We start from the raw sequence: 23,399 nt of genomic DNA on the forward strand, positions 1-23,399 counted from the left end.
TCCGAACCCGAGTGGAAGTGGCCTGGCTGTCAGCCCCCAACACAGGTAACTCTTTCCTCCTTCCTCCAGAAGCACTCCCGAGGCTGCACCCATTCAGCACCTCAGAGTGCAAAGCACTTTCACACGCATCAGCTTATTTAGCCTCGCGACTTTATGAGATAGACCAAGCACACACCATTAACCACTACTGTATTACAGGTGAGAGGTTACACAGTGCGAAGGAAATCATGTCATTCATTGGCTCCTTGCTCATGGTTTTATAGGGTTCGGAAAATTTAGTGACTTGACAGAGTCACACAACTAGTTCTTATCAGGTCCAGGAAGACAAGGCCAAAGTGTGATTCTCCATCTAGTGCCCTGCTCCTCAGAGGTGCTACAACACTTGTTGGCAACTGTGGCATTGTGGGGGAGGGGGTGGGGAAAAGACAGGAGTCCCTACTGAAAACTTTGGTTTTAGACTAAGCACCTCTGCTCATTAGCTGGGCAACTGAAACCTCCCCCACCTCCTCAATCTTCTCATCTATGTAACTCATGATGGGGAGAGCTCATTTCTAAAGAGTGTTTGTGAAAGAACCACACAACCTTTAATGTATCTAGATCAGTGAAAAACATTGCCTATAGTATCCCATCTCCACTGTGGGTGACACCCAGGAGAGAGGTGGAGAGATCTCAGACTTCACCCAGAACATAAAAAAGTAAATATCTATTTTTACTACAAAAAGAGGAAACCACGCTACTTGACTACAGAAACTGTCCATGGCTCTCAGATAATAGTAGCATGACCCAGTGGCCCTTAACACATCCCAAAAGCAGGCCACCCTTCATTTCCATGTAAATATGTAAACTGTCCAAACAGGCAACTCTAAACAGAGGCAGGACAGAAAAATATCTGAGCCACTTAGCCTGACCCACCGAATAGTCCCCCACAATAAAAATTCCAGTTCTAAAAACACTTATTTATTGGTTACTAATACTAATAAATTCTCTACTGTGTTGTTAGGAATTTTAACTAAGGACCAACACAGAATTTTCTATTACAGAATTTGTACCATTACCCTACTATTTTCACACATTAAAAAATATAGTCTACACCTATTTGAAAGTAAAGATAAATAAACATTCTAATTTATAAATAGTTCTTAATTAAATTTTTTGTTTGGGAACCACTTTGTGTACAGGAAGGTAGCAAAATACTTCACAGACTGTACTTTCATGAAATACATCTCCTTTTCTGCTAGCACATGAAAATCATTTGTTGCTGCAGTTTTAAAGAAGAAAGCTATACTCTGTTCTCTCAGAATAAAACTCCCTGACTAGGCATCAAGATACCAAATTTCTAATCCTAACTTCACTACAAATTCACTTTCAGGAAACCCATTAAGTCCCAACTTCAGATAACATCTGATCTGAAAAACTCAAAGCCCCTTAATAGCTGCATGTTGCACACTCGCCTGTGACTGCACACCTACTCTGTGTCATGTGATGTGGCCATAAAAGACTTTTTGTGGGAAGATGGAAATTCCCAGCTTGGGGCTTACAGATTGTACAGGTGGCAGCCAAGTTGCCTTGACTTCCCCACACAGACCCAGAGACAGAGGTTGGACGGTAGGAGCATATTCTGTACCTTGTTGCCGAGTCCTCTGTGTACCAGGCACAGGGATAGGCAGTGGATCCTCACACAAGACTGCCCCCAACTTCCTCGCATAGGAAAACAGCCTTTTCTTTTTCATCAGGTTACCTGATTCAGTGGTCATGAGTGGTGATCTTATCATTAGACAGGCATTTATTGCAGTGTTTCCTTTCATGAGTTCTTTGATGTTCCCAGATCATCCTACTCTTCTCCCTAATTGGTGTCAACTAATGCAAATTCTTATTTGTATCTGAGAATAGAGCCACCTTTGCTCTTCTAGATATAGCCCAAAGCACACACGTTATCATTTGCAGAAGTGATGACGGTGATGGTGGGTGGTGTTTCTTCCCAACAAGATGGTGGTACATTCCATCTGGGTCTGCAACATCCTAAAGTGTCCCAATAGTTACAGAATGCAAGTTTCCATCTCCCAAACCCCAATGTCATCCATTTCTGTCTATGGCAATCATTAGCATGGTGATAGCCCCATACTACGCACAAAGGATATGCTAGGTGCTGGAGTTTCTGAAATTTATAAAACAAGTTCCATACCCTAGAGAAGTACAGTCTCACCTATAATATAGAAAACAGGTGTTAAACTATAGCCATTTGTCTAAGTGCTGAATGGGTGGCAGCAGTCTATATGGGCCAAAGCAATTTTCAGAGAAAAGGTTTCAGAAGGGATACATGATCGAATATGGGTCTTGAAGGAGGGGAGAGGTCTGCCTGAGAAAAAGTTATAGAGACATTCCAAGCAGCCAAAATGTTCAGGGGCTCAGAGATACAGATGTGCTCTATAAGTTAACTGGTTTAGACCAAATGGAGTATGGATGGAAAGGAAATCTGAGAGGGCTTATTTGACATAGATTCAGTGAACTTACATACCCAAGCTAAAGAATTTGGAACCATGCCCTGCCGTTGTGCTCAGTGGTTGAACATCAACCTGTGAACTGGGAGGTCATAGTTCAATGCCCAGTCAGGGACATACCCAGATTGTGAGCTCAATCCCCAGTGGGAGGCATGCAAGAGGCAGCTGATCAATGATTCTCTCATCCTTGATGTTTCTTTCTCTCGCCCCCCCTCTCTGAAATCAATAAAAATATTTTTAAAAGCACTTGTATGCATGCATATAAGTCTAACCAATGGACACAGGGGTGTGAGGGCATGAGTGGGGGTGTGGGGGGCAATGGGGGAATAAGGACACATATGTAATACCTTAATCAATAAAGAAAAAAATTAAAAAATTAAATAAAATACTTTTATTGATTTTAGAGAGAGCGGAAGGTGGAGGGATGGAAACATTTAAAAAAATAATTTGGAACCAGGGGAAATCCATTAAAGCATATTTTCTCCAAATATAGCCTAGGGTTAATAAGTGTTCCATTAAAAAGGGTGGGGATTGAGGGGAGAGATCTGTCGTCCAATAAGTGTGAACAATGCTGAGGTCTTCAGCACCTTTAATATTCTTATGTGCATTATGAGTTTGCAAGAAGGACATATAATATGCAGTGTTTCCTACATTTCTTAGACCAAAGAACTTTTTTTGAGATGCATCGTGAAGTTCTAGTGTTCTGTAAAACTCACTTTGAGATAAACCACCTGGAATGATTTAGAAGGGCAGGAGTTGAAGGCAGAGCCAAACGCTGCATTGTGACGATTAATCTCTCACTGTTATGAGTGGATATGTCATCAAGAACAGAGAAGAAGATAAAACTGATGGAACCGAAGGGATGGCTAAAGATCACAGGCTAGGTATAGTTAAGATGTAGAGCATATGATTATAACCTGGCTTTAAACCCTGCTTTGCTATGCTCTGACTTTATGATCTATGACAAATAACCTCACCTGTCTTAAGCATCAGTTTCCTCATCTATAAAATTAGAATATAATTCCCACCCCAAAGGGTGATTATAAGAATAACATTAAACAATGTGTGAAAAGTGCCCAGCACAGGACCTGCCACACAGTGTGATGAAGCGGGAAAAGAGACATGACCTTCACTTTGGAGACAGTGATATTGTGTTCTCCAGTGTAATGCCATTTCAGTGTTCTTGGTACCTGTTTTTCTATTTAGGCACAAACTGCAATAATTAGTCCAGAAAACATACTCAGTGCAAGGGGCAAGGCATAACACCAGTAACATGCTGCACCATAAATGGTGCTCATGTTGGAATCCTCATCACAGAGTTGTAATGACGTAATAACCAGGACCTGTGGCTGGCTTTCCTAAGCAGGGAGGTTCCACTGTCAAATGACTTAGAGAAGGTGTTTCCATCATCAGGTATTCATGAAACGAGACAAATCAATAATATCATATGTATATATGTATGCATATATGCATATATGTGTATATATTGAGATATGTGCATCTAGCTCACCTGATCCCAAAGACCTCTTATTTTAAAAACAAGAATCAACAGTACCTGACAGTGAGAAGGCTCCTAGGATGTGCAAATCTTGACAGAGTTTGTGAATTTTCAAAGAGGAATCAAGAGGTCTCTATGGAGAAAATTAACATAGATTTAATGTGACAAACAGTGGGCCCTTCTATTGGCAGGGCCATCCCAGGGGTCTCCCAACCATCTGAGGTATTTCTTCTGGACATGGGTATTAACTAGTGGTTAATTAAGGAGCTGCAGTTCCTTGAAGTAAAACATTTATTAGAGCCTCGGAAAGCTGAGACTGGGCTCCAGAGTGGTTTGTCTGGCCATGATGCCTGTGGTGCCTTGATTCATTAAATGGTTCTCTCACCAGTTTCCAGAGAGGTGGGATTTGTGATGTAGACTTGGGAATTCCTTTTGGGTAATTAGTTAAAAAGTTAAAAGTCAAATAGATTTCTTTAACAGGTTTAATGCTTTAACAGGTTGATGAGCTATTTAATTCCCACATCTTTCTGCTCACAAGACTATTAGAGTTTTAAGGGACCTTCAAAATCATAAAATCCACCTCCTTTGTTACAGAAAAGCTGAGCCACCTAGAGGTGAAATGACTTATCCAAGGTCATCCAGCTAGTTCTAGGATTTTACTTTCTTTTCTTTATTCCTACTTCTTTTAAGTCTCCTTCCTTTTTTCTCTGACCAACATTCTGGTCCCCCACAGCACACCTCTCTGCTGATTATTTCTTGGATTGACCCTTACTTTATGAAGTTCCCTGTGCATAAAATTATAATATAGTGGGTCTTTGCCAATTAGTAACCCCTCACCATTAATCCATCACTACATTTGGGACGAAGAGAGGAGGGAAGTGGCACAATTTTAAATTTACTTATGATCTTTGAGTCAGCTTTATTTACACCTGGGAATTGCAGTTAGACAATTAAGGTTAGTAAAGCTCATTGAATTTCTCAGAGGAAAGGTGTTATTTGAATTATTACCAGATAATTATTGTTAAAAATAATAATAATGTAAAAAATAGGAACTTTACATGTTAGAGACATTATCATTTTAATTTCCAATGTGGGGAGGAAAGTCCTAGGGGACCTAGAAATGATTATTTTCATAATGTGCTTTATGCCGGAAACTCCTCGAATTCTGTCTAATGCCTGATGACCTGACACACTGGCCCAGAATCAGAAGGCAGTTGAGCCTTGCGAGCTGTTAGTCAAGTTGTTCAGTTGAACCTGCTCCTTAAACACAGCCCTAGGTGGGAAGGCGAGTGTCAGATGCCAGACCTGTGGTGCCCGGACTAGTGTCAGCAGCCTCACCTGGGAGCTCCTTAGAAATGCAGAACTACGGAGCTCCTTAGATATGCAGAATTCACCTCCACCATTCCAGTTTGAGAAGACCGCTGTAAGGTAGATGAGAAGACTTTTCATCTTCTGATAAGGAGGAGCTAGGAAGAAGCCATATGTATTGACAGTATCTGAAAGAGTTCCTTCACCGGAGGTCTGTGCTCTCAGTTCTTTCAGTGGCTCTGAGTCATCATGGAAACAACATAAGCATCTTTCTTGCACTGAGATCACAGTGGGAACTAGAATGTGTCCCTGCTGGGTTGGAACAGTGACTGTATAGTGAAAAAAAAGCACAGATTTAGAGTCAGAGAGGTCTTGGTTTGACTATACACCGCTTCCTAGTCTTGGAATGTTATTTGAGCTCTCTGAGCCTCACTTTTCCTCATCTGTGAAATAGTTGTGGCAACACCTACAGGATGACATTCTCATTTGACATGTGAGGGTCAAATGAGAATGTATTTACATATCAAAATGCCTGGCATGGCCCCTGACAACATTTAGAGGTGTAATAAATGGCAGCTATTATTGTTACTATTATCATTTTTGTAAGCTTTAGTCATGAAGGCCCCAGCTGTCTCTTTAGAATGACTTGGTGTGGTTTCTAAAGAATGGGAATAAGACCTCTGCAGGAAGTGCCTCACAGTAATATATGGCTGTGTGTTACATAACAGCTCTGTTCCCCAAGGGCTTCCCAGACAGAGCTGCAGAGATGTCAGAAACACAGGCGGGAATGGAAAGGACTCCAGTCTCCTGCCTCTGACAACAGCGAGAGCTGTGCCAGCTGGGTTGCCAGAGCAGACTATTATAGGGATGATGTAAGAGGCAAGGAGCACAGCTGTATTTCCGATATGGGAGGCATGTGCGGCCCTAGCAGCCTCTCAAAATTGGCCCAGCAGCCTCTCAAAATTATCTTTTGCTTTAAAAAATGTGACTACATTGGTTATGGAAATCATTGAAAAAGAATAAATATTAAACTTCATGAAGTCATATTCACTGAGTCTTTTTTAGAGGAGAACCACCCTTTAAGCAATAGAACATGACACAGCAGGTGGTAATTCTGATTAATAGACCCTCAGGTGTTTGCAAAGGCATGAGGGGAAAAAAGAAGAAGGGGATAGGTGACAATTTGCCAAGAAAAAAAAAATGAAAGCAGGATGTAGGATTGAGAAAGAGGAGTTGGATTAGGGGACGGGGAGATTATGTCTCCATTTAATTATAAAATGCACAATTCAAATCAAATGCTAGGTATCTTTAAAATGTACACTCATCTAATTACACAATGGATTTGTAGTCTTCCAGGCAATGTTTCACTGCAATGTCCTAGACATATCGATCAGTGATTTCCCTTATCGTTTTAATGTAGTTGCCAGGGGAGAAAAGACAAGGCTTGTCTGGTGAAGTGTTGATGGCCTGTCCAGCCATGTGATGGTTTAGTAAGAAGAGCTCTATGAAGAGCTCTTGAGCCCCATTTACTGTTTATGTGGCTCCTGGGGTGTGGAGAGTTAATGGACATTTCGGTGCATAGCATGGCTCTACCGTACTGGCTGCAAAGAGTGTGATTAATAGTGCCAAGCTGTCCTCTGGCGAGTAGCGGTGAGCAAAGTACTCACCTGGGAGTCAGAGGAAGTCCTGTAGCTCTGTAGGCTGCCATTTAAAGGCTGGGTTTCTGTGGCCAAGGAAAAACTACTGAGATCTCCTAACCTGGGAAAACACTGCTATCCCCACAGTGTGTTAGGTTCGACTCTGTTTGAGGATAGAGATGAGATTAAACAATTAATGTTTCTTCTACCACAAGAGGAGAACAAGGGAAGGAAATTAGACACGGGAGGAGTCATCAACGTATTTCTAGAAGTAAATTCGTGATCTAATGGGGGAAAAATAAATAAAACTTTAAAGTGGGAAATGCTGGGCAAAGCTAGATTGAAAAAAGTGTTGAGGTGGCATAATAGCAAAATTGCCAGTCACCTGTGTTTCCATAAGGTCATAAATTTAAGCATAGAATTGCTGCAGCATGTTCTCACCAAGAACTTCAGCTGAACCCATTGCATTTGCAAAGCGTGAGAAATTCCTTCATCCTGGTTTTCACCTTGAGTTAACGCCCCAGTGGCATCTCCAATATTGTAGTGATTGTTTCTGCTGGTAATGTTAGCAAGGTTTGCTTCTTTGTACTTTAAATCACCTCAATTTTAAAACATTATTTAACTATAAAAAAGATATTTATGAGTTCAGTTTATTGAGGTGAATAAGTGAAGCAAAATTCTTTATCTTTTTGGACCCTAGCATATCTTTACAGGTAATGCACTCCCTACCCCTGAGTCTGTCTTGTCTGGTCAATGCTGATGGTCTGCTGGGCCTATTGGTGCTGAGCAAGCACTGAGAGATCGTTAGAGATTCGTGAGCTTTTATATAAGTTATCATTGCCCAGCCAGCAACAAGGATGTGGTGTTGAGCAAGTCAGTGCCTTTACTCTCCTCATCTGAAAAAATGAGGGGTTGGAATAGATGAGCTTTCCAATTCAGTCTCAGCTTCCATTGACTCTAAGCAAGAGTCTTTTTTTCCTTTTAAATGCAGTTCAGCAGTCATCAGCTGAGCGCAAACCTGTGTGCTGGGCATTGCACACTACAGAGCATACAAAGTAAAAACTGTCTCTGCTTTCAAGGCCTTTAGAGAGGGGGGAGATATAGTACACAAATAATTATTAGAGTCCACAGAATGTGCAAAGAGCTTAGTGCAAAAGTGCTTCAGGATTCAAGCACCAAGTGCAAAAGTGCTTCGGGATTCACTTTCCTTTGGGAAATGCTTCATAACTGAGGTAGCATTTGGATGGCTAGTAGTTTATGTGGACATTGGGAAAGGGAGACATCACCATGAGCATGGTGGGAAGGGGTGGGACTTTGCAGCAGTGGAGAATGGACTGTAGAGCTAAGACTAGGAAATTAGATTGGGGCTATGTTATAAGGGCTTTGAATGCCAAACTAAGAAGTAAGCAAATGAGCAAAAAAGTGGTATGTTTAGAGTGGTACTTTAGAAAAATGAATGTAATATTGATTATGAAGAATGGGCTAGTGGTAAAGAGAATCTAGATTTTAGAGCAGCCGTGGGCAAACTACGGCCCGCTGGCCGGATCCAGCCCGTTTGAAATGAATAAAACTATTGAAAAAAAAGACCGTACCCTTTTATGTAATGATGTTTACTTTGAATTTATATTAGTTCACACAAACACTCCATCCATGCTTTTGTTCCGGCCCTCCGGTCCAGTTTAAGAACCCATTGTGGCCCTCGAGTCAAAAAGTTTGCCCACCCCTGTTCTAGAGGAAGTGAAGGCAGTTAGGAGGCTCCCCCAGCAATCCTGGTAACAGGTGATAAAAGGATAAATCAGTATTGAGATAGAAAGCAGGTATTGATTAAGGAAGCACAGCCTGAGTAAAAACCACAGAACTTGGCAGCCGATTAGACTTGGGAAGCAGAAGAAAAGTTGTTAGAGAAGACTCCTCGGTTGTATGTCCAAGTAACTGGAGGAAGATGGTACCAATGGAGAGGAGGAGGCTGGAGAAGGAACATATTTTGAGGGAGACGCCATAAATTCTGTTTAAAACTTTCTGAATTTGAAATGCCCGTGCAGTATTTCATGGAGTATTCATATTTTCCAGGTGTGTATATAAATACTGAATGAATGAATGAGCCCATTACCAGCAGTTATTTAGAATGTTGGTCTAGAGCTCCGTAGACAAAAGCAAACACTAAAGATAGCAATGTGGGTGTTCTCTGTAGAGAAGGTATTGTTGAGGTCATGGAGGATGGGTGTAGGCAAAGCCTGAGGAGAGAATCTTGAGGAATATCTAAACTTAGGAACAGGAGAAAGAAGACCAGCCAGTGAGGGAGGCAGAAAAGAGAACTGAAGGTAGGAGGGAAGTCAGAGTAACGCAGGGTCCCTCTGAGAAGGGAGGAGAGCTTCAAGAATCATTTCAGCCCAATGAGGCCAAAGATGCAAAACCTGGGAAAAGGCCTCTGAGTTGTGGCTCTCAGACAGGTGGTAGTTCATTCAGTAGCTCCTGAGGCTGAACTCCACAGGTTAGAGGACATGGAGCCTTTTCAGTGAAGGGTACAGAGAAGGTAAGATCTCAGAAATTTGGCCAGGTCAATGGGTGTCTTGAAAATAGGTAAGAGCTGCCTGGCCAGTGTGGCTCAATGGCTGAGCATCAACCCATGCACCAAGAAGTCACCAGTTCCGTTCCAGTCAGGGCACATGCCTGGGTTACAGGCTTGATCCCTAGTGGGGGCTGTGCAGGAGGCAGCCAATAGATGTTTCTCTCTCAGCATTGATCTTTCTCTCTCTCCTTCTCTCTCTAAAAATCAATAAAACCATTTTAAAAAAAGAAAATAGGTAAGAATTGAGCACTAAAGAGAGAGAGAGAGAGAGAGAGAGAGAGAGAGCAGTGGAATCAGGAACACTGGAGAAGAGTAGGCTATGGCAAAGTTGACTGACACTCCCTCCTCTTACCCAAACCTTACCCTCCACCACAGCTTCCAACTCAGAGCCATAAAATCAATTCCACCTGTGCTGCCAGGGCTGCCAATGCTGTCGGACCAGACAGGCCCGTAGGTAGGAACACTAAGAAAGGAAGCTGGAGGACATCCTCTCCAGCCCCTTCCCTGACTTGCCTCCTCTGGTGCCAAGGTGCTCACCAGCCTCTCAACCAAGTCCTGCTGTTCTGTGTTTATCCGAACAAATGATAGCCATGACCTGTTCACTTAGCAGCCTGATTTTTGTTTGTCTCTCCTCTGATCTAGATGCAGCCACGCTCTGCCCCCTGCCCCAATGAACATCTGCACTAGGCCCAAGCCTTGGAGTGATTTACCTGAAGAGTGACACCATTTATTTGGAAACTACTGTGAGTACATTATGCCTCCAATGAAAGGCCTCTTAGTTCACTTTAATTAAAAAAAAAACACACACACACAATTGTAAAAGCAGATGAAATTTTAGATGGCTTCACCTGTTGGATGCAGTGAGGTAATCGGACTCAGTCCTGAGGCACCTGCAGCAGTTCTCAGCTTCCAACCTGTAGTGCACGCCTGGGGGGCATCGCGCCCTCCTCTCCAGTGGCTGTGCCTAGCTGGACCTGAGCGCACTGTGCATGAGTGGTGCTGCTCTGCTCGCTCACCTGCACCTCTCCCTGAAGCAGTGGCAGCTCCTGCCCAACTTGTTGGTCTCTCGCCACCTCACTGTGACACTCTGCTGTGCCTTCCTGGAGCTTCATGCCAACCTGGTCAAATCCAGGCCTGCTTTCCTTGCCCATTTCTATCTGTTGTCTGAGCATCTCTGTGCCTGTGCTGTTGCCTCCTTGTTACTCTCAGGGACCAAGGCCACATCTCTTAGCCTTTGTATCTAGCTCAGCTCTGCCGTCTGAATGCATAGCTCTGTGTACTGGGTTTAGTTCCCTCTGTAACAGGCATGTATGTAGGAACAGTACAGCTCTTGCAAGGCACGGTACAGAAATATGTTGGAGTAGGAGGTAGGATGCCTATAGGAAGACACTGATGAGAGATTGATATAAAGTATTCATTAATCATTGCTAAAAATAACAGATGAATATTTGGGGTTGTTTTATTTTCTTCTTACTAGAAAAGCCAGGCATTTACATTATTTAGAGGCTATGCATGCAAAATAACCTAATTTCACACTTTGAAACAAAAACTTACTCTATGTGTCACAGTCACAAATTCTCCTATATGGTGTGAGGCAGGTGATGGGATAATATTTTCCAGGCATCTCTGTTAGTGGAAATTGGTAAGCCTGTAGGCTAACGCCCCTCCTAGGCTTCAGGTAGGATTTTTCACATTTTCATTTTCTATGTCTTTATACCTATTCTGGCAAATATCAAACCCAAAGGGATAAAGCCAGAGGTTTTTGTCTTGTCTTGTTTTGTGTTGTGTTGCTTTATACCTTGAATGCTCTGCCACCTGAACTGTGATTGATGGTAGCGGACGTGCAGGTGACAGGCAGGCCACCTGCCCCAGTGGAGAGGGAGCCATCGGAGGGCTCTGCAGTACAATGGGGTCAGGTGACTAGGGACTGAAGATGTGACACCAGATCAAACAGTTCTTCATTTCCTACCTATGCAAGGAACATACTTGTGTGAGCACCTTCCTTCATCCTCATGTTCAAGTGCAAGGTGTGCCTTAGGATTCCCACATCAGGGGTTTCTCTGAGTTTTTCTTCATCCCGGAATAACTGTGCCAGTGCAGGTAGCACAGCAGTACTGGGACGCAGGCAGGTGTTGAGGTATCTGTCCTTTGGGAGAGCGTCTCCACCACTCCCACCTCCCTGTGCTGCATAGAGCCGAGATCCAGACCCAGAAATCAGGACCTAAGGTTTCATGAAAATCACCAGGCAGCCCGCAAGTGAGCGTCTGTTTCTGCCATTGAAAGAATTTCACCTGAGCAGAAAGCCAGTGCCTGCTTTCACACTTCACAGGTCCTAGAGAACGGACAGATTGGGTCCCATTCTTGCAGCCTGTGCTTTTCAGAAACTCAGCTCCCTCGTATATGAAAGAGAAATAATGACAAAACTTAGAGTGACCTGCTAGGTGCAAAAAGCAAAAAGGTGATTAAAGTATAAAAATGTGGACTAATTATAAAACTTTGTCCCTTCCTGTGGGTTGAAAATACCCTGGGCCAGGTCTCAAGGCTTGGGGGTGGGTATAAAGGAGGTGAGTGTTAGATTTTAAAACCTACCCACTCCCACACCACCTGGACGAGCATGCCCAGTGGCCCAGCCTATTTGCCTGGACTGTTGTGAAAATTAAATGAGAGAATGTATATATAGTGTCTGTCCCAGCAGAGATGAGTGTATTTGCTCAGTCGACTAAAATTCACTGGACATCTAATATGTGCCAGGCACTCTTCTAGACAACAGAGTTATGGCAGCACACACCAGCCCCTGCTGTCGTCAAGCTTACACTCAGTTTTCTTCTCCTGTAAATGGCAAGTAGACAAAATAGGTAGGTGGACACTAAAAGAGAATTGATTCCCTTTTATTTTGCTGTGTCTTTCCTTCCAGAAAGTAAGATTGAGAGGCAAAGGGTGAAGAAACGGAGAGGGAAAGAATAGACATGTCTGTTAGTCTCCCTCCACCCCCGATGGACACAAACAAAACCCCAGAACCATTCTCTGCCTTGATTTGTGGCCCAGAGGCTGACCTTTCTGAACTGTGTTGCCCAGCTGTCTTCTCCTCTGGCTTCCTCCTGACTTTGGCCTAAAGGATTGATCAGCAAGAGGTGTGAGAGTGGGAGGAGAGTGAGGTCAGGGCATTATTAACCAAGCCTCCTTCCCAGCCACGCCTTTCCTTGCTCCTTCCGGGTAACAGTTTAAAGCTGAGATTTAACAGCTTCCCACCACTGTTAGTCCCTGATGCTCACCATCCCTTGAGGGTCCCTTAACCTCACATGAACTTCAGTATAATCCTCTCATTGAATTCTCTTCAGTTCAAACCTTTGAGTGTACCATCTGTTTCTTGCCAGGATCCTGCCTGATACAGTGGGGGAGATATACACTGAAAAACATTGTATGTCAGCCTTGCCAAGAAAGTTTTAAAAAAAGAGAGAGAATAAAATGTTTTAATCACAAAAACATCTTAAATTGATATGAGAACATTAGACCAAGTAGTGAAAGAGTAAATTGTAAGAACACATGATGAGAGAGTTGCCAAAGGTTGGTTTTAATGAATAGGCCACGGTGCTCAGGTTTGATGGGCTTCCATAGGCCAAGGGTAGCCTGTTCGAGCCTCAGCGTGAAGAATAGCTCTTGGTACAGCAGCAGCAGGACCAATGTGAGTAGACAGGATGTGTCAGGAGGGTAATACAGTGAGATCATAGCGCTCAAGAGGAGGTGCTTGTCCCAGCATTTTTCCACCTTTGCTACAATTACAGCCCATTTGCCTCTGCCCAAATCTATATATTAAAAAAGATTACTGAACAAAAAAGATTACTAACATAAAGGAAGTGCGTTGTTATAGCAGAAAAGACAGAACCATAGAAATGACACTCTCTGTGAAAAGAGCTACCATCATTGGGCACTGACCATATGCCAGGATGTGCCACCCACTTGACATGAATTATCTCATTTCTCACATCAGCCCTAGAAGGTATTATTATTATTTCTACTTTTTCAGTGAAGAAACAGAGGCCCAGGGAAGCAGAGTGGCCTGTCTAGAGCACACAGCTACGAGGTGGTAGAACACAGTCCTGCCACCATCTCTCACTGGATGCCTTGTTTCCACCTGCCCTTTGCCCCCAAACCCAAACATTCCCTAAGCCTCCCCCCAAGGCACTGTTGGGAAGGAGCGTAAGGAAATGGTTACCAGTCCAAAAAGATGGGGGGGGGGGGCAATCACTGGTCTAAATTATCATGATCTAATGACTGAGTAATTATTCATCCAGAGGAGGTTCTCACTAATTCTTTCTGATCCAAGCAGACTGGTGAGTGGAAGGCATGCTTAATGCGCTGGAGCGGGGGAGCCTGGCAGAGAGAAAATTGGGGGAGGGAGATAGAAGAGAGCACTCTGCTCTCCAAAGCCCCTGGAGACTGATAAGAGCTCACACAGATAAAATATTTATTTTCCATATGTTGTAGAAAGCACTGCCATCACTGTATGTGTGCAATGTGTGCGAAGAAGTGTGAAATGTATACGTGAAATGCCGCCTCTCTGGTTAATTTCCATGCATTTCACATGCATGATACCTACATCTCATCAATATGTTTTAATGCATATTTCCTTCCACATACAATATGGTCTAGTAAGGAAAGAGCCAACATCTTCCACAGCCTTTCACTGCTATGTTTTAGTCCAAAACTTGTTGCCAGGGCCAGCACAGTGAGAGTTAAAAACCAGAAGGGCCCGCTGGCTAACCCAACTGCCTGTCACCTTAGAATGCCTTCCTAGCCTTGTAGCAGTCTTTTTCTCTTAACAGAAATGTTTTCAGTGGGAAGATCAAATGGTTTTGTTCTCCTTGGACAATTGGGAGATATTCAGTCAGGGTGGCAGAACTAACCGTTGAAAGGCAGGTGCCTGCAGCCACACTTTTTTTTTTTTTTTAAATGCAGAGCTCCCACCAGAGTGGCGGGAGGAAGTGCACAATGATTGGTCTGTTTCTCGGTGGAAGTGTTCAGGGTACACCCAGTTTTGCTTTGCATATATTTACAAAACATCTGCCCTTTTCTTGTTCTTAAATCCTTCCCCCTCCCCAGCCCCTTTTCCCCTTTCTCCCAGTTTCTTTCTTTGTTATTGTTGGCTTGTCTAACTTTTTCATTGGAGCTTTCATTTTCCGGTTGAGGGGCGACTTCATCAGAGTGTATAATTTTAACACTGGGAGGGAGGGAAGGAGGGAGAGAGAAAAGGGGAGTGGGGTAGGGGAGAGAGAGAGAGAGAGAGAGAGGGAGAGAGCGCTGAAAAGAAAGAAAGAGGCCTAGCGGCCAGAGCTTGGCAAAGCAACCTTTGGCATGGTGACCAGGAGAGGAAGGTTCTGGTCTGGTGGGGAGGTGCCTATCCAAAAGGCTGCCGGGAGCCAGCCAGTGTACTGCTGCCCTCTAATGGCTCCGGGTAGGAATGCAGAGCCACAGGGGCTGAAAGAGACTGGTCCTCAGATATGCTGTTTGTATCATTATTTTTCACACAACCAAAGAAGGTATTTTAAATGAATTGCTATAGGACTTGCTCTTCCCTTCTTAATAAACTATTAATTGAAAAAATAGGGTCAGAATAACCCACCTGTGCATTTGTAGACATAGACTGAGGCTATATTTCAGTGTTACTCAACTCTGGGAAAAGGAGTCCAGAAGGACTTTCGGAGAAGGTGGGATGGGAATGAGTGGCTTCTGAGAACACTGAGTGGCTCTCTGCTCTCTGGCAGCTGGGAAACAGCCTAATGGCACACAGACAAGTAAAGTGATATTAGGCAAATGGAGGTATGAACCAATTAAGGTTCAGTTTTCAATACTTTCTGTTCATAGAGATGACCCCAATGCCTCTTTGTTTTGAATGTACCCCAAAGGTGATCCTTAAGATAACAAGTAGGAGGGTGTGGTGCAAGATATCAGGTAGGAAGCTGGGTGAAATCTGGGGAAGGAAGCAAGGGCATTTATATAAAGAATAATACAATTTGTGCAATCATAAAAATAAAAGAGTAATGTTGGCCATATGCTCATTTTTGAAAGAACTTCCTTAATTCTGAAAGCTCACATCTGAAACTAGTGTAGGCCTTGCTAAGAGCAGCCAGGATAAATATTTTTTCTGTTGTGATTGTCATTAGTATTTCATCCCTGTATTTAAATGAATCATGAGGAGCAGCCTAACATTAGTGAGCAAAATGTCCCTACTCCTACCAAGTGTCCTTCATGGATTCAAAGTAAAAGCAGCCATTCAAGGTAGATTTCACTGCTGTATAAAGAGTAGCAAACTTAATTGGGATTCAGACTATGACTCTTGTCAAAATATACTTTAATTTCTTCACCATTTCATTCTATCAACAAGTATATATTGAATTATGCTGTGTCTAAGCTATTGGCTTAACAGTACACACTAGACAGCAAACACTGGGAAGGTAGAAACCAGGCTTGTTCTATTCCCTAACCCACACTGGCTCACCATAGCCACATAACAAGTATTTGGAAAATGAATACATGAATAAATGAATGGTGGGAGGGAAGGAAGAGGGGAAAGTGCATGAACACAGAGAATTCAATAATAACAAGGACATTTCCTAACCCTCAGAGTTTACAGTGTCCTAGAGGAGGGATAATCTATATATATAAAAGCCTAAGTGACGGTCTGACCATCGGACTGGTAGCTATGCCATGCACTGGCCACCAGGGGGTAGATACTCAATACAGGAGCTGCTGATCTGCAGTGTCTTGGCAGCAGTGGTTCTCAGGTGATGCTCCTGGAACCAGAGAGGATAGAGCCCGATTCTGGGGTGCGTCACCCAAGAACCACCCTCTCGCAATCCAGGCCCCCTCAGGGGATGTCGGAGAGCCGGTTTCGGTCTGATCCCCACAGGCCAGGCCGAAGGACCCCACCAGTGCACAAATCCATGCACCAGGCCTCTAATAAGTACATAATTGCAGCAAAATTGAGTAAGCAAAATAAAATAAGGAAAAAGTGTTTGGTGTTTCAAAGAAAGATAGGAGGGAGAAGAATTTGAGAGACAGAGAGTGAGGTCTTACCTGACAGAGAGAAATCAAGACAGTTATAAGATGGAGACAACATTTAATAAATATAAAGGGTAAATAGGATTTCAATATAGTTGAAATAGGGGCATTCAAAGCAAGAGAAATAACTTGACCAAGGATGAAGATTCCCCAGGACGTTCTGGAAATATTCACAAAATTTGAGAGTTCAAGATGGCCAACATGTAGGGCATGTGAGCTAAGGTAGAATAGGGTCAGGCTGATGTGGTCACCTCAGATTTAGTGAATGCCAAGAAGTGAGACTAGGAGTCAAGGAGAATAGAGAGCCAGGAAGTGAGCAACAGTCCAAATAAAGAGTGTTCGGGCGATAGCAATGGAAATGGAATGGAAACACGGATGATAAAATATAAAGGAAGCAGAATTGTCGGGACTTGATGAATTGACTTTAAGGCAGAGGAAGGTGTGTGACCCTGGGGTTTCCAACCCGGGGACAGACGACAGTAATAGAAATAAGGACCTTAGAAGAGCTGCTGGTTTTCTTAGGGAAAGGAAGGAGTTGGGGACCTCATTAAACTAAAACCTAGAAACCTGGTCTTTGCAGGTCCATGTAGACACTCAGAATCTGGGGGTTAGTTCCACAGTCACCCACTCAACAAACAGTGGGTAAAGCGCTACAATTTGTTCCTTCTCTTCCATTGGCTTCCTCCATCCTGAAAAATATGTCTGAAAGCTTCCCTCTGTTTTCATCCGTGCCACCCCACCTCTGCCTCCTGCCCTCTGGAAAAGCAGATTTATTTCACAGCCAACTGGACCAGAAACACAGCATGCTAATCAGAACACCATACTCTGTGAGGGCAGATTTAACTGCCCCGCACAGCAAATCCCAAGAGAAGATATTCTGAGTAACAAGTTCATTGCTATGCTTATAGAAATAAGCAAAGCATGGAAACTGGACTTACAACAGAGTATGTACCACACATGATCTTCGACCAAAAAGAAAGCACTTTCTCTGGTCACCATGCATATAGTTCTAGAAGCACAGAGCCAAGGAAATTGGGGAGAATTTTCAGGGTATAATTAATAATTCAATTTGACTGAGGCCTAGGGTATGTGCAGTCTAAGTTAAGCATTTATTTGTTTATATCAGTTGCATTGTCCAAGGGAGTGAAGACTGGACCTGATCAATAACTTAGCTCTTTTGCTTCCTATTCCTGACCCCAAATAACTATTAGCAGTAATTACTTTCTAATTCCCTTTACCAATCTCTTCATCCCATCTCAGACACCCTGTCACATTCCTATACCAAGAGTCATGAAGCCCTGGCCAGGTTGCTCAGAGTGTCATCGCAGTAACGCCAAGGTAGCAGGTTGGATCCTTGGTCAGGACACATACAAGAATCAACCATGAATGCATAAACAAGAGGAACTACAAATCGATGTTTCTCTCTTTCACTCTTGCTCTCACTTTCTAAAAATCAATAAATAAACTTGTTAAAAAGCAGTTCATGCACTAAATAAAAAAAAAACAAAGGGAATCTCAAGCTTTGGGTGAGTAATGAGTTTGGAATAGAGAATCTCCAGTGACACCTTCCCTCTACCTATGGAATCTAAGCTCTTCTGTTCACTGTCCATTTGCTACCTTAACAAAAACCTCCATCACTACCCCTCTCATCTGTACAGCCTGAACATTTAGATTGTGACTTGAAATTATGTATTGATCTAAAATAAAACCTAATAAAACTGCAAAAAAGTTGAATGTTCATAATGTGTTCCATGAAGAGAAATTAAAGCTGGAAGGAACCTTTAAGGCCTTCTAATCCAAGCCCTTTATTTTACAGATGAGGAAACTGAAGCCCAGAGAGGTGAAGTGAGGTGCCCAAGGCCACACAGCAAGTTAGAGGCACAGCTAGTACCATAGCTCAAGTCTCCTGACTCCCAGTCCAGTGCTCCTCCCATTACTCCACGAGTCCTGTCTCTAAGCTTCCTGACAAATGCTAGAACGGTAAACCTCCACTAGTATTTTTCCAGACCATGTTAAAACTCTGAAGGGGGAAAAGGATGCCTTCTTGGATAATGTCAGCCATACGTAGCTCAAGCTGTCTAAAGTTCCGGGACAGGGTCTTTTTATGCAGCCAACGGAGTCCAAATGTGGTGCTGTTTGCTTGGCCCATATGCTTTCATGTGTTCCCAGTTAGGCCATTACTGGAGGGAAAAGAAAAAGAAAAAACAAGAATCAGCTTGTTTTAAAACAAGGGACATACTGGACTCCCTCCCATCCCCCCTCAGAAAAAAAAATCAAGTTATCTTTAACAGATTCTAAAAATGCCTTTTCCCAAATATGCATTCAGTTCCTTCAAAGGGCCCTTTGTTTATTTTCAGGAAGAAACCCAAGACAGCTGAAAACCAGAAGGCATCTGAGGAGAATGAGATTACTCAGCCGGGTGGATCCAGCGCCAAGCCGGGCCTTCCCTGCCTGAACTTTGAAGCTGTTTTGTCTCCAGACCCAGCCCTCATCCACTCAACACGTTCACTGACAAACTCTCACGCTCACACCAGGTCATCTGATTGTGAGTACACCAGTACAGTGGCGCTGTCTTCTCGGGGCGTGGAGCGGGCTTCTCCCCTGGCTCTGGCTCAGTGGCCTTCAGAGTAGGCTGTTTCCATTCGGTCTAAAGTAGCCAAAAATCACTTGCCACCATTTTGTCTCAGCCAACATCTCTATTTTCAGAACGGGATGTTAAAACCAGGTGACCAGCCATTTGGCCTCAAAAGGATGATTAATTACACAGAAACTACATCATCTCCCATAACATTAACTTAGAAAAAGAAGTTGTGAAGTTGTGTAGCTAATTCTTTTGTCCCCAGTATCGGAATCAGGGCACTTTCCACCTTGACTTAATTGAGCAGTCAAATGTGGATCTCATACGGCCAGTTAGATGCAAGGAAACATCCATTTTGAAATTACTTAACACAAATCAGCTTTGCATTAGTTATTGGAGTCTCATGTAGCTTGGCTGAATTTCTGTCTTTCCAGTTTTTAATTTATTTTGAAGTGGTTAAAGGATAGCATAAATTTACAGAGGAAAAGAGAATGGCTTCCAAGAATTCAGAAGCCACCCAGGCCTCACGTAGCCAATAGAAACTCAGGTTAAAAATATTTTTTAATTAAAAAAACTGCCTACGGGCTAAATTTGGAAATGGGCAGCTTAATGAGATCGTCGCTATTAAAATCACTCCATTGCTGTTTATTTTTGCTGTCTTCTCACTAATCTGGGAGTCACTTCTTTAAATTCTATTTTAAGAAAGTTGATAAATCACATTTAGGAGACTTCTTTCTCTTTTTGCAGTGTAACCCAATACGTGAAAGAGAAAGATATATGTGTGTTAACAAAGGAAAGTAATGGGAAAACTTTGGGTTCCAATCCCAAAGAATATTCCTTTTAGTCTTGAAGTACCTAACAACTATTCTGATCTTATCTCCAGTCGGGAAATCTGGTAACAGGCAAACAGCTGGCGTATTCTCCTTTAAAATGACACACACACACACACACACACACACATTATCAGCCTTAGAATGGGAGGAAATTCTGAAACATGCTTCAACATGGATGTACTTCAACATATGTTAAGTGAAACATGTGTGTGATTCCACTTACACAAAGCACCTAGAGTAATCAGATTCATGGAGACAGAAAGTAGAATTGTGGTTTTATTTAAAAAAAAAAAGAAAAAAAAGAAGGACTCCATTTATTCTGTCCACAAAGACAAAAATTATTAATTAGGAAATGACATTCTAAGTTTCCTAGTGTCATTATTCTGGCAAAACAAATGCAAAATTCTACAAAGAGGGCCAGAGGTGAATTCATTCCTGCAAGAGATTGCATTCCTTCCTCGCTTCATCATAATAGTCTCTAGATAGAGGGACAAGACCCAGGGGTGGAGTTGGGGTGAAGGAAAATGGTTCTGAGACCACACTCCAGCTGCCCCGAGAAAATGAAATGAGAATAAGGAGATCCAGATCTCCACAGCCAGAGTAATTTGTACAAAGTGGCCGCCTCTCTGGAGAAACCTGGGGGTCAGAAGCGGGGACTGTGTTCTGCTGGCCATTGTAATAGGAACATCCTTGGCCCTTCTTGCCTGGCAGTCTCCAGCCCAATAGTAATTACAGGAAGGATTGGAAAACAGTGTGGCACAGTGCCCGTAGACATGTGCGCACTGTCCCTGCCTACTAGGAGGGTAGCCTGTTCCTGTGGCCAAAGGCCTGGAGCTCCTGCGTGCAGACCTTCCCGCCTGGCCTGCTGCCAGACCCTGTGGGAAGATTACATAGAGTGGACTTCGACCAGAAACCCCCTGTTGCAGCAAAGTGTTTTTCTAACTAGAGGAGGCACTGAGCTCCATTTATTGTACTTTCCTATAAGCATCCTCTGAGCAGGCCTTGGCGTTAGCATGGGAGATGTGCAAGGAACTGAACAAGCATGGTAGCCGTACAGTTCCCAGCGACGAGGAGGCCAGTCAGCAGGGTGTCCGAACAGGGAGGAGAAACCTAATCTCCAGCTGTTTGAAGTCAGTTTGATTTTGCCATTAAGATGTGAAAGTCTTCTCTGCTCCAACCTGTTGTTTAATTGATTCTACTTTTCTCCAAATATATTCGGATCGTAGTTTGTCCTGAGTTGAGCTTACACTTCGAAGACAATTGTTTTTAGGAAGAATTCGAAGAAATCTGGCCATTTGGAGAGAAGATAGGAAAGAGGTTTATTTTAAGCTGTTAAAGTTTTGGATATTCTTCTTGCTTTCAAGAGGATTTTTTCTTTTCTTTTTACTTTCAAATGTCATTCTTTCCTTAGATTAATTTAAAAGCCTAATTTCTTTAAGGTGAAATATTCAGTTCCTATTTAGAACTAACAGATTTGGGGCATTTATAAACAGTGCCCTTGACTTGTTATCTCTTTAAGTTTGGAAACATCCGCCAGCATGTGGTATGCCCACATGCACAGGTGCCTGAATTTTTACAGTACTGTTTCATTTGTCATGTGTTTAGCAGAATGATTCTTAGTCATGCTTTAATGCCCATTTCCTGTCAGTCAGTATAATTCTCCCCAGTGTACAGATGAGAAAACTGACAGACAGATGAATGACTTGCTCATAATTAACTCATTCAGATACTGAGGGATGTCTGTGGCTTTGCTCTCACTGTGGGCAGCCTGGATTCTTTGTTCCAAGCCTAGAGATGGCATTCCAGGCTGTAAACAGGCATCTTGAAAATGTGCAACTACTCATTTTGGTGAGTGGGTTATAAAACACGATATATAAACATCCCCACAGAAGAAGTCAGCTGTGAATATGGACCAGTGAGGGTGGGTAGGCCACAGCATCATTGCCTCTGAAGGGCACAGGCCAAATTGTAGAGGGAAGAGGATAAGTCTGACCCCTGACATTCTCAATTGACTATGTAACCTGCCCAGCCACTTCAGATTTGGCCAAAGATCCCAGCAATGTTCAAACTAAGAAGGAATATGGTTGAGAAGCACCTTCTGTTGTGAGATGATGAGGTTAAATTAGTCCTAAGGTTACTATTACTCACACTAACAATTTCCTTTAGTACACTCCTCCATTACCTCCTAGTTTGTCACCTCTTTACCGTTTCAAACTCAGATGATGACAATGGAAGGCACTGAGATAAGGTTTGAAATGGATACAAAACTGAATAGGCTCTCCCTTCAAATGCTGAAACAGGACTAAACCACATCAGGAGAACAGGCGAGGCTCTCTAAGTGAAAGACCTTTCTTATCAAATAGCAAGCTGTAGCCTAGCACAGTCATGTACACGTGACAGAGGCCACCCGAACTATCACTTGCATATTTCTCCCATATCACTTGCCCCAAAATAAGCGCCCCCTTGAAGGAGTGGAGGGGTGCCTCTTCCTTGGGGCAGTGCTCCCTGCTTTTGACTGTAGGCCCAGGATGCTGTTGTCTTTCTTTTGTTGGGAGCTGGCATCCGTGGTTGCTTACCTTCCCATGTTTTGCACTGGTCTCATCAGACTGCCTTACTTTTGTGTGTCCTTGACAAGATGCACTTACGCAATCACAGTTTTTGCTTATTTTTAATTTAACCTTTGCACATTACCAAAGTGTTGTGTGGGTGGGGTTAACTTTAACTCTGCAGGTAGCATGACTTGCTGGGGCCAAACGCTGGCCAGGAGACTCCTGGGCTCGTCCCTCTCTTTCCTGCCATCCACCTCCATTGGCCTCCCTGCCCCCAACCCTTTGTTTCACCAGTCCAAGTTCCCGAGATTAAAATTTTTAGTACACTTGGTTCAGTTTGAACTTTTATGCAATTTTTTTAGAGAACAAAACAAAGGATTTTTTATGGCAAGCTCCATTAATGCCACATTAAGGCTGACATTTTAATTACCCCAAAGTCAGGAAATGCAAAGTCCGGGTTCCCACAGCAACAGAAACTGTCCCCCTAAGTGCCGGCCTCACAGCAGATTCTTTCATCTCTGATTGCACAACGCGGGGCACAGGGACATTGTTTTTATCCACACACGTGGAAAGGCTCGCAGCTGATGGCCTTTGTTTTCTTCCTGTAACTACAGTTGAGGATATGGGTCGTTAGCCTCCCGCCCAGACCATCTATATGTATGATCCTGGAGCGGAGGCCGTTACAGCCCGCATGTGCACACGGTCGGAATTAAAGTTGCTGTGGGAACATTAACGCTGATTTCCGGACTTCCGTGCCAATCACATTTAAACCATAATGCTGTAATTTTTGGCATGTAATAAATGTGCATCTCATGTACACAGACAGAAAGAAGCATAAAATGTATTTTAAAGAGCAATTAATTACTAACT

The 23,399-nt window shown here is 43.1% G+C and overlaps 1 protein-coding gene across 5 annotated transcripts in view; it reads left to right on the plus strand.

Moving 5' to 3' along the window:
* Window positions 1–23,399, plus strand: part of ZBTB20 (zinc finger and BTB domain containing 20) — a 469,341-nt gene that overhangs the window by 402,598 nt on the left and 43,344 nt on the right. For 2 of the 5 annotated variants that reach the window (XM_006773578.2, XM_006773588.1), the window contains 2 exons: window positions 10,153–10,253; window positions 18,927–19,114. Coding sequence is in view for 1 of the 5 variants with exons in the window: in XM_006773576.2 (XP_006773639.1) it covers window positions 18,539–18,549; window positions 18,927–19,114 (199 nt within the window). In the remaining 4 variants the exon portion in view is untranslated. Of the gene's footprint in view, window positions 1–9,792; window positions 10,254–18,046; window positions 18,550–18,926; window positions 19,115–23,399 lie in introns of those variants that run through there. The other 3 variants (XM_015570389.1, XM_006773576.2, XM_006773577.2) reach the window with 3 other exon arrangements.

Source organism: Myotis davidii, unplaced genomic scaffold, assembly GCF_000327345.1.
Source record: "Myotis davidii unplaced genomic scaffold, ASM32734v1 scaffold201, whole genome shotgun sequence".
NCBI classification, from domain to species: domain Eukaryota; kingdom Metazoa; phylum Chordata; class Mammalia; order Chiroptera; family Vespertilionidae; genus Myotis; species Myotis davidii.